At 53.5% G+C, this 11270-nt stretch overlaps 4 protein-coding genes across 4 annotated transcripts; 1 reads left to right on the forward strand and 3 right to left on the reverse strand.

The window, feature by feature from the left end:
• The first annotated feature begins 109 nt into the window (after positions 1–109).
• On the forward strand, positions 110–2956 carry BU26DRAFT_601100 (uncharacterized protein). Its single transcript, XM_033835239.1, has 8 exons — positions 110–360; positions 415–486; positions 546–602; positions 651–725; positions 779–896; positions 957–1138; positions 1190–1367; positions 1419–2956. Exons 1-8 carry the CDS (start codon positions 129–131, stop codon positions 2644–2646), a joined length of 2142 nt encoding a protein of 713 aa, XP_033687879.1. The 5' UTR covers positions 110–128; the 3' UTR covers positions 2647–2956.
• A 26-nt stretch (positions 2957–2982) lies between these two features.
• BU26DRAFT_515301 (uncharacterized protein) lies at positions 2983–6289 on the reverse strand. Its single transcript, XM_033828034.1, has one exon. It carries the CDS (start codon positions 6218–6220, stop codon positions 3209–3211), a length of 3012 nt encoding a protein of 1003 aa, XP_033687880.1. The 5' UTR covers positions 6221–6289; the 3' UTR covers positions 2983–3208.
• Positions 6290–6455: 166 nt separating this feature from the next.
• On the reverse strand, positions 6456–8220 carry BU26DRAFT_476615 (MFS general substrate transporter). Its single transcript, XM_033825574.1, has 3 exons — positions 7889–8220; positions 7546–7830; positions 6456–7489 (listed from the first exon to the last, which is right to left on the reverse strand). Exons 1-3 carry the CDS (start codon positions 8079–8081, stop codon positions 6645–6647), a joined length of 1323 nt encoding a protein of 440 aa, XP_033687881.1. The 5' UTR covers positions 8082–8220; the 3' UTR covers positions 6456–6644.
• An 853-nt stretch (positions 8221–9073) lies between these two features.
• BU26DRAFT_528248 (FAD monooxygenase-like protein) lies at positions 9074–11186 on the reverse strand (the record flags this gene model as incomplete). The annotated part of the gene is made up of 3 exons (XM_033830839.1): positions 9074–10080; positions 10137–10906; positions 10954–11186. 3 exons carry the CDS (start codon positions 11184–11186, stop codon positions 9074–9076), a joined length of 2010 nt encoding a protein of 669 aa, XP_033687882.1.
• Between the last annotated feature and the right edge of the window lie 84 nt (positions 11187–11270).

Raw genomic sequence — 11270 nt, forward strand, 5'->3', positions numbered from 1 at the left:
TCACGTGGCCAAGGCGGGGTATGTCTGTGCTACCATTGCTGCCTAAATTCTTGGCATTGCATCATGGATCGTTGAAAGATCCCGTGTCTCCGAGATTCAACTGGTAGCTCCTCTTGTTGGGTAGCAGAATGAATCGCACTTCTTCTCCTAGCGCTCCGACCGATAGCGCCCAAGATGCCACTGTCGATCAGATCCTCGACCTACTGGCCACCGTGTACTGGAAAGGCCTTGATCGCGAGATATGCGAGGTAGTCTTAGCTTTCCAAGAGATCGAACAGCACCAACCTAGTCCAACTCCTTACGAGCGCGATATCGCCGACATTAGCGGTCATAACTTCAAACAATTTTGTACGCTCTTAAGTACGGTTTTTGTATCTTGGTAATAGAAGCGATTGGTTGCTGAAAGAGCTATAGCCCCTTACGTGGAGGGCGACGAGACTTTTAACTCGGCCCAATTATACAGTCGTTCGATCGAACTTGCTAAGAGTGAGTGCAATCGTGCGGATTCAGCACAGGATAATGAAAGAACTAAATATCACTTGCAGCTCATTTGAAGTCTGACTACGAGGAAAGCCGCGGCCGATACCTACTCCAAGCGCTAGGTAGACAAACATCCGCGGTATAAGCAGGATAAACTTAACGTCAGGCAGGGCTTCTAGATATCGACGTCCTACATGACAGCATGGATGACCCGACCATTGGGAGGCAAAACCACGATCCACATGGTGTGTCACTACTAAAAAGCCTGAAACAAGTAGAACACTAACCGAGCTGCGAGGCGAGGTGCTATCAATCCCAGGCGACACACCGATCTTGTTCCGCGAAATGCGTTGTGAGATATGCGAAGAACCCCTACGGGAATACTTCTACTACGAATGCGAGCAAGGCTGCAAGAGGTCAGTATACACGTGCTTTTGAAATGTCTTACGGCGTTACTAAAGGTGCATACTCCTTAGCTCGATCTCGAATCTGTACATTGAGGATAAAAAAGGCAACGCTGTTGACGGCACGGCACTTCTCGATGACCTTCGGCCACCTGTACGATTGTGCGTCGCGTGCGTCACCAACACAGATAGACTAGAGCAGTGTAAACGGCAGCATTGTCGCAAGGTCATTCACTCTAGAGTAGGGATCAAGGGTATGTTGTTCAACAAAGTTTCATGGTTCTTTCACCTTGACATCCTTTGAGGCTTGTCCAATTTCAGAGCGCGATTGCGGGATATGGAATTTGCGAAAGGTGGATCAACTCGGCCACACTTGAAGAAGACGGCGTACAAGCTTGTGGATCCATCCCACTTTGCAAATGCGGGGCCAATTCATTTCGCTCTTACCATGGGGCCTCTCATGATTGAAAATGGCTTGCGACCGTAAGACCCAGCAGAGATCGTATTGTAGTAATGCTAACATTGTTCCCATAGGATTCGTAATGCACAAATCTCCTGTCGCCCCTTACCCTCATTGCGCTTCGGACCACCTCAAATACAGATAATTTCATCAGAAAGGGATGCAACAGCTGCATCTGAGGGCACAGCTTTCACAGGCTACATGTACGATGACAAGAATTCCGGCAAACGCGTGCTCGAAACCCTGTACAAGCCTGAAAAGAACCGCCGCTTCCTTGCGAGCGGGAAGAAGGTGTGTGGCGGCGCCTTTTCCGGACACAATGCGCGTTTTTCCGAGGGCGAAAAGGAGATAATCAGGGCCCTGTTAAACGCCAAGTCTGCTTTCCGAGTTAACGCGACAGCTGTTGGTTGGGTTGGCCGAGCCCGAAAGCAATTGCACGAGCTCTCGCAACCGATCCTTGATGCCATCGAGGCCACTTTTGGCCAAGAAATCAACATATATCTCAAGCATTTTGCCAAAGTATTGGCGGATACGGGAAACCGCTTGGACTGGGATCTGCGCTCGAATAATTGCCAGGAGTTCTCCACTACCCTTCTCAAAGGCCTACAAATAGGCGGCATCTTCCATGCCTTGCCTAAAAGCTTCCTTGACGATGCAGAAGCTACAAACAAAAAGGACTGGACAATCCCTAGATACGCGATGAGCTTCGGTCCACGCATCGACACACCGATAGCATTGTTACGCCCGCAACCTCGGTCCATAATCTTGAATTTCTACCGCAGGAAGCGAGACAAGTGCGATATCATCGAGTTTGGAGAAACCTACCGTACAAAGCCATTTGCTTTTTCAACCGAGTCATGGGAAGTGCTCGACGGTATCGAGGATATGGGAGCGATGAAGATGTCCTTGGTGGATGCTCTATGGAGCATCCCTAGGGACTCCGTATCCATCCTGCATAGTCACTTGCTGCGCCCTTCTTCCAAGTATGCAAACGCGCAATACGAGGCACTGACAGCGGAGCAATGGGTCCAGAATCGACTTCGTGTGCTCCACCAGCTCGACGTCTTCACTAGTTTAAGCGGTGGGCTAGTTTCAGCTCTGATGGAACAGTCGGCTGAGAAGCGCCATCTGCTTTCCGAATCTTTCTCTCCATCTGCGGAAGAGTTTGGGATTATTCATGCCGAGGAAAAGATAGTGAAGATGGGCACTGTTCGTGGACACCTGATCTACTTTGTTTCGGGACGGGAGAGAAATTGGCACAAACAAGAGATGAAGCATTTCATAAGGAAGCTAATACATTGAATGTAGACTTTATACTAGATACGCTTCTACTAAGCATATATATATCGGACAGTTTTGTTTGGTCGGGTTCTCAAGCTTGAATATGGTGTGCGGGGAGGCGGTCTGGTGATCTCTTTTCAAGTCAAGTAATGGTGTGGACTGTGGATGGGATAGAAGATGTGGCGTTGGAAAGCTTAACGGTAGTAAGGGCGAGATGGGAGAGGAGGTGGGAGAGAGATGTAGATGATAAATGGGCACAGATGAGGGAGGGTTTCTACGAGGCAAGCATTACGAGACTAGAGTAGAGCAGCGAAAGAAATGCATATTGCGTAGCTCAGCGGCGGTAAACAGACCCAGACCAAATCAGTGTATGCGATTGTTCTATTACGACAAAACCGAAAGTAGTTAGATGCCATTTTGAGGCCATCCAGGATATCGATACAAGGCTAATGATACACGCAATGTAATTCTTTTCCAAACCCCAGTCCTGTACGCTGTATGGATTAGGCGGGGAAGATATTCACGAAGACGATTTTGCGCCGGCCTGGATGCGAAGCGTTTGCCTCCGTGCAGTCGACTTAGGTCACGTCTTCCCACGACACTTGTTGCTTCGCACCTGCCGAGGTCTGGGATTCGCCATGCCCCTGCGAAACTTGACACGCACACTGTTATAGTAGCGGATGGGCGTCCGTGTGTCTGTTGCTGGTGAAGTCCGGCGGGTTCGATAAGGGTGGGCAGCGGGGGCACATCTATTTCTCTGTATGGGTCGGACTGAATGGTCACAAACGGATGGTCTGGATGGTCTGGCTGGGCGCGATGTATACCCCGGGGAGCTTAGTGCCGAGCGAGCGATCATGTGGCGTCGCCGAGCTTCCGTAGGGCGTGGGCCTGAGGTGGAGCGAGTAGCCGGTAGCGCGTCGTCGGAAACTGGAGCATTCGAGTTACTAAAAGCTGCGCCATCATGTTTATTCGACGCATTCTTCTGGGTTGGCGTCTCGGGCCTGCTCGTGGCTGCGGCATTGGCTAATGGGCTGTAACGGGACGAGAACCGTCCACGACGCTGTCTAACCCAGGGTCGCCGTCTCCTCATTCCTCCTGCAGTGTCTTCTGTCAACCTACGACATGATGATTTCCTTGCGTCTATTGCACTGAAGGTGTCTAACTCGGTGGCCGCTCTAGTGTCGTCAGGGTGAGCGTCAGACTCTCCTATTGGATCGCATTCGTTCCCTCCAACATCTGTGCCGCCGTCTACGCGGGTTTGAAATTGGGCAGAAGTTTGAGGGACGGCTTCGGCTGGCTTAGAATTTCCACAACCTCCCGAAGAAGTGGGCTTAGTGTCAACCGCCGACGGTTCTGATGTTGAGAAGCTCATGCCTAAAGATTCCGCCAGCTTAATGAACTCATCCAGACCCAGACCTGATGGAGTAAGACTGCTAGTTAAGCTCGCAGCGAGCTCGTCCCTGGTGAGCCGATCTTGTCTTTCATAGCGTTCGACAACGCGGTTTCCCCTCGCCTGGAGCGCACGTCTCTGGGACTCAATCTTGTCTGCGAGCTTCCGAGACTCTACCGCAAAACGCTCTTCGAGTTTGGCCTTCTCCCTCTGGAACCGGTCTTCGCCCATCTTCTTCTCTGAAGCTATCTGGTCTAGTTCACGGAGAGCGCCTTCCACATGCTCCTTCTTCTGTGCTTGGTAGCGTGACTCGTATCCAAGTATCCATTCATGGTAGAAGTCAAGCCTCCTGCGCAACTTTAGAGCGTGCAATGCATGAGCCAAAGTTTTCATATCAATCAGCGCGTCTTTGATCATGCTAGTATCCAGTGACTGTCGTTCGTGCGCATAGGCGTTGCGAAGCAATTGTAAAGATCGCATTTCTCCCTGGAGCGGCAAGAAAATGTCGAGAAGCTCGTGCTTCGTTTTCTTCGGTAGACAGCTGAGAACGTCGGTGCTCCGGCCATTCGCTATGTCATTCCTAGCGGAGAGGCGAAACATTCGCGTGTAAGCGATCACATTTATGGCCGCGGCCCAGTGCCAACACTGTGCCTCCATCACCCTGGGGAATCTAGACATCCCGAACACGAAGAGCGCCCTCTTCATTGAGTCGAGAACGTTCCTGAGAAGCTGGTTTTGTACGCTGTATGGGAGATATAATGGATGAAGTGTTGAAAGCGAAAAGTCTGAGGCGTTCTTAGAGCCGCCATTAACAACAGACTTCCCGCTCGTAGCGGCGTCGTCATGGGACCCACTAGAATGTGCAAGGGTCATTACCCTGCCATGATCTGCTGCCTCGACTTGTAGCTTCTCCCGCCGCGTCGGCGAACGCGCAGAGCGTTGGGTTAGTCGTTGTCTGAGTTGCTCCCACGACTGTAGAGCGAGGCCATCTGCCGCCTCTTGCTCCAACAGTTCTAGAGCGGTTTTGAGGCGAGGTAATGAATTCTGGGTTTCCGACAGCCTCTCGCGGTACAGTTTAGCAACCCGACCGTGATCGCCACGCTTAGCAATCTTTAAGCTGTCTTTGAACTCTTCAAGGACGGTAGCGCAATATCCCTCTTTGCGCGATATCATGTGATTGAGACCCAGAATCCCGTCTTGAACTGTAGGCCATTTCTTTTTCCGGAAGTGTTTGTTAAGCAATGCTAGAACTAGTTTTGTGGCAGAACTATGGGCGGTCTGCTGAGCCTTCCGAGCTGACCCGCTATTCTCCGTTTCGCGGGATTCGACGGCTCGGTCGGTAATCTTGCTTATGGTGCCCTGCTGCTCGCACTCTAGCTGTCTGCTAATTTCGCTGGCTCTGCGAGTCTTTCTTCCTACTTGAAATGGCAGGGAAGAAGGCGGATCAGTGCTCGTGGTCTCCTTATATGGACGCGCATCAACGACGTGGTCGGCATGGCTCGCTTGGCCGGGCAGTGGTCCATCACAGACGTCAGGTTTCAGAGTCTCGGGCGCTTTCATCGCGATGACTACGGGGTCATCTGGGACCGATTCAGCATCAATACTGTGGACTTCTGTTTCTGGGCCGCTTGGAGCTTCTCGGTGAGGGTTGTCGGAGTCCGTCTCGTTTGGAAGCGAAAGAGCTGTTTCGGCAGGCAGGGCTGAGTCTGAAGCATCTGGGCTTTCGTTCGATGAAAGGATGAACTCGAATGGATCATAGTCATGTTGGTCATTCCCATTACCGATGGCAATAGGTTCCTGCGATGACGTGGCCTGAAGCACCGCTTGTTTGGGCACACCTCGGGTAAGGGATGGTGTAAAGAAATCCTGAAGATAATGTGCCCCATCTGGTTCCACGGTCCCGCCAACAGTCTCCTCCTTCGCCATCTCTTCAGGTCCTCTCTCTTCTATTCCATCCGTCTGCCTTCCCTTCTCTTCCTTCGAACCCTCTTGCTCAGCCTTGAACCCCGTTCTTTCCTCTTTCCGCCGCTCGTTCACGAACGAAAAAGTGGTCCTCTTTCCCCATTCTCTTTCTCGCCTCACTCCGTAATAGCAAGATGGATGCTGGTGTCGCGGGAACGGAAGGTACTGTCCGGAAGAAATGCACATCCGATTACATGCGTGAAACCCGAGAGATATGCGCCGCAAATTAACGTCAATTAGCATGGGGAAGTAACAGAACGCCCAACCATTGAGTAAAAGAAAATATTTGAAATCGCCTGGGATGAATTGGCGATGGGGGTCGTGGTGTGCTACGCCGCAAGGGTGTGCAAAGATCCCAAGGTTCCGAGCGTCAAGCTTGGCGACGCTAGGCTGGAAGGGGTAAGATGGGTAACACGAGATCACATGACACTAGGCATTGCTGAAGATCAACCTTCACGCTTCCTTTATTCTTTTCGATACGACGTCTCTAGCTCGAGGTTTCATGCCACATTGTTATCTATCGCGGCCTTCATCACATTCCCGAGGTCACGGGCGTACACTAGAGCCTGGAGCGCGATCGATCCTTCGAGACAGTCATTATCGCATTCTCTTTGGCTCAATCCACATCAAACTATCGTTCCAACCCCCCTTTTCCTTCTCCACCTCCTCACGTAAAATACCTCCACATCTCGCTCTTCTCCCCATCCCCCAGTTCCTCCGTCCTCACATCTTCCGCCCTAACCCTACACCCCATCTCGCGATCCCTCCTCCGATTCTGCATCTTCATCCAGCCACCCAGCGCCAGCGTCGTCACAATACACACCACATTGCACGCCGCCGTCGCCGCGAGCGTCGGCACATACTTGGGCGCATACTCGGCCCTAAACGTGGCCGCGCTCACAATGCCACCCAGGTTGCCCAAGCCGACCATCAGCCCCGTCGTCGCGGCGCGCGAATTCTCGTTGAGATTGTTGTTGTTGTGCCAGCTGTGGACGAGACAGGAGGGGATGTAGGCACCCGCGCAGAGCATGAAGCAGGCGAAGTACGCGACGGCTTTGTTGTGCAGGACGTCGATGATGGCGAGGATGATGAGGCCGACGAGGCTGACGCAGAGGGCGAGGACGATGTGGAAGGTGCGCTCGCGGAAGTAATCGCTGCTGTAGGTGACGCAGAGCAGGAAGACGAAGCCCACGGCGTTCGGCGCGACGGTCCAGAGGTTTGTTTTGATGACGGAGTAGCCCAGGCGCTGCACGATTTGCGGGAGGAAGTTCGAGGTTGTGCTGAAGGCGACGGGGTACGTGAAAGCGATGATGGTCCAGGGGATCATTTTCCAGGTCTTCCAGCTGGCGAAGCTTTCGCGGAGGCTGAAGGCAGAATGCGAAGTGGCTGATAGGTCGCGGAGAGTGCGGGTTTTCGCAACTTCCTTCTCGGTGTCGTTGAGGAACCAGGCGCTCGAGGCGGAGGCGGGGAGCCAGAGGTAGGCGACGACAGCGACGATGACGGTCATGCCTCCTGGAGCTGCGTTAGCCTTTGGACCTGGGCAGTGAAAAGGTAAGCAAAGTACGCACCCTCGATCAGGAAAAGCCACTTCCAACCCGGAATATGCGGATCATTGATCTGGAACACGCCGTAGGAAATAAGGCCGCTGAAAGCAGCCGCTAACAGCGCGCTGCCGAAGAAGATAGCGATGCGGAACCCCAGCTCACCACGCGTATAAAACAGCGTAAGGTAGAACACCACGCCCGCGAAGAAGCCCGCCTCGAATCCCCCGAGAAGCAGACGGAGCACGAGCATTCCAGCAAAATTCTTCGCCGCGCACTGAAGCAGCGCACACGCACCCCAGCCCACCATCACTGTGCTCCGGATCAGCCCTGAAACCTATGTCTAGTGTGAAGCTTGAGGACGACTTACAGCTCGGAAGCATCACCTTCCCACTCCACTTCTTCGTCAACATATTAAGCGGCAAATCGCATAACCCATTCGGCACATAGAACAACAAAATCAACAGCGAATACTGCTCTCCGACAAAGCCGAGGTCCTTATCCATGCCATCGGTTTTCGCGTTGCCCAGGTTACTCCGGTCGACCGAGTTGAAGAAGTACATGAAGGAGAGAAAAGGCAGGAGGTAGAGGTCCAGTTTGCGGACTGCAGGTAGAGTTAAAGACGTGGTGATGGGATGTGAGGGAGGCACAATACCGTATGCTTTCTCGACAGCTGGGTCCACGTACTCGGATGTGGTGCCTACTTCTTGGTCCTTCGCTGAAGGCGCGGTAGAGGTAGGGTGCTTTTCGTCGGACATGGCGATGTTGTAGGATTCGATGGTCATTGCAGAACTGCGGAGCGTCTCCTAAAGCTTGATGGCGAACGATCACACGGATGTCGAAAAGTACGGAAGACAAGCTCAGCGAAGCTGCCCAAGCAGTAAAGGATGCGCTTGGCTAGATAACCGCTCGCTGCGTAGTGATCGACACTCGTACTCCCAAGTAACACCTTTTGTACTCCTCTGCTTCTTATCACGGATATTGGAAGTCGAGCCCTCGTCTCCCATCCCCATGCCCATTCTTGATGCGCACTGAAGCGGCGCATTCATCCGGCCCTGCAGTATGGTGGTGATAGACACGACCTGATAGGGGTGGAGACGATTTGGTAGCGAAGAGAAGAGTGGGGGATGTGAAGCTAAGACTAGAGCCGGAACTAGTTTAGCGGGCATGGGGATAAGCAGAACGCAAATAGTATTCCCATGACAATTTGACAGTCAGGAATGAGCAACGCGGAGCTCTAAGCCAGTGGCGAGTGGAGGATTTCTACTCAATTCCTGTACGTGTAAACCATCACTACCATGATTTTCAACGGAGGGGAAATTGGAAGCATGAAGGTATGAACCTCAAGATACTCTCCGTTCGTCAAGAAATAGCGTGCCATAATTTGATTCCAGATTGCTCTAGATTTTGTCTTCCCCCGTTCCGCCGGGTCTCCTTGAAAATTCCTATACTTTGGACAACAGTATGTTGTGGGAATTATGTATGTGCCTCCAACGCCGGTCCTATGCGAGATGTGGAGTTCGTAATATCAAGAGAAATGCAGAGCATGAAGTGCTCATGTGTCGCGCATAAACTGCTCATAATAGGCATCCAGCCACCTCACTGCGCTTTGTCCGCTCTCTCGGCTGCCGTCAGACCACCGCCGCACAGTCCCGACGTAGCCGTCAGGACGCACATTCAGGACCACGACTTCGTGGTTCGACAAGCCATTGAGCCACTTATCCATGCACTTCTGCTTGCGCGTGTCCTTGTCTGGAACGTCGTCTAGGTAGAACGTCCATCGCGAATCGCGGAATACTTGAGGGAGATCCTCGAGCTCCACGTCATTGCGATCCATGTCCGTGACCAAAGCATAGGTAAAGATTCCGCTGACCGGTGTGTACCGTTCCGGGCACACGAACTGGTCATGTGGGGCGGCCAAGGGGGGTTGCATAGTGTAAGACGCATTGCCAGCCATTGTTATGCGACCGACGTAGGACGAGGTGGACTGGTGAGCGCTGCATACAGTGTCCAAAAAGGGCATGGAAGCATGGACGTCCTTTGTGAAGAAGTAGATGCGGAACTGACCGAGCGAGGGGATGTCTGTCTGAATATCCACAGGGTTGGCATCGATAAACCGAGTGACCTTGGCAGGAGGAAGCAAGTAGCCCGGCGTCAGGGACCCACGGTGGTAACCCTTCGACTGTACATTCAGCACGTTCAGACTATAGCTGACACCATAGCCAGAGATGAAGGCAACGTTTTGGGTGAAATTGGCGGCGAGGGCGACCGGGTCGCCGGCAGCGAATGCATTAGCATGCTCGTAGTCGAAGTTGATAAGGTCCTGTGCAATCTTCTTCCGCTCCTGTTCGTACGTGTCGAGAAGAGCAGGCTTTGCAAGCCCGCGGACAGCAAAGTTGAGCTTCCACCCGAGGTTCCAGGAGTCGTGCATGGACGTGTTCATACCCTGAGCGGCCTTGGGCGAGTGCGTGTGACTGGCATCTCCCGCGATAAAGACCCTGCGGTCGGTATCTGTGAACCTGGCGGCGACCTTCTGGCCGATCTGATAACGTCCGAACCATTCTGCGACTATTAGACTAGCGATCTTGAAGCTGAGAAGTCTAGAAAGGGCTACTCACCGACCGATCTCCACTCCACCCTGTACGGGTGCATAATCTGCTGAGCTCGCTTCTGCACGAACTCTTGGGTGTGGCGTTCCTTCATAGTGGCCTCTTCCGAGCCGGGCTTGAGCTCAATGTAGAGACGAGTCATGTTCCTTTCGCGCGGGATCATCAAGATCGAACCAAATTCATCCGAATGCACGGCCACCTTGCTCCATATATCAGGGAAGTCGGTGTCGAGCACTCCATCCAGCACGGCCCAGACAGCCTCCGACGACGCCCCGACCGGTGTTGCATTCGGAATCGACTTGCGCACCTGCGAACGCGCTCCGTCACAGCCCACAATGTAGCGGGTGCCAAACGTCTTCTGCATTTGATTGACGTCTTGCGTGCACCGGACTGTTAGAGGGCGGACCTTCTGCGGGGTGTACTCGAGGTCGGTGAAGGCGGTGCTGCGCTGCACCTCGACGCCCCGTTCCCTCAGGTCGTCTATGAAGATGCCCTCCACCATGCCCTGGTGGACCAGCAGAATGTACGGATCGAGCAGGTCGACGACGGGTGGATAGTGGATCTCGCGGCCGGTGCGGTACAGCCTGCGCTGGGCGGTCGACTTCCAGAAGGCGATGTCGTAGACCTTCACGCCCTTGCGCAGCAACGGCTCGGCCATGCGCATCTGGCGCAGCGTCTCGATCGTCTTGGGCTGGATGCCATCAGCGCGTCCGGTGGATGTCTGGTCGGCGCGGTTGTCGATGATGCGCGTCTTGATGCCGAAGCGCACCAGATTGTCCCTGCACAAGTCAGCCATGATGCCGCCACGCAGTACTCAGGGACGTACGCTAGTATGAGGCCTGATGGGCCCGCGCCCACCACTACCACGTCGCTGAGGAAAGTCGAGTAGTCGGTGTCGTGCGAGGCATAGGAGACGCCGGACGCCGTCGAGACGAGGTCGAAGCTGGTATCGGAGCGGATAGAGTCGGTGGTCAGACCGGGGGCCATCTTCTGGATCTTCGAGTGCGGCGGGCTGTTCGAGGGTGAGCGCTTCATGAGGGACGAGAACCACGGAGCCATGCTATAAGGCTGCTGGCCTCTATGAGGTGCGATGCGCTAGGGTGGAAAATGGGGGTTGTGTCGGAGGGGCACATTCGACCCTCT

The sequence above is a fragment of the Trematosphaeria pertusa genome, assembly GCF_010094035.1.
Source record: "Trematosphaeria pertusa strain CBS 122368 unplaced genomic scaffold BU26scaffold_3, whole genome shotgun sequence".
Taxonomy (NCBI): Eukaryota; Fungi; Ascomycota; class Dothideomycetes; order Pleosporales; family Trematosphaeriaceae; genus Trematosphaeria; species Trematosphaeria pertusa.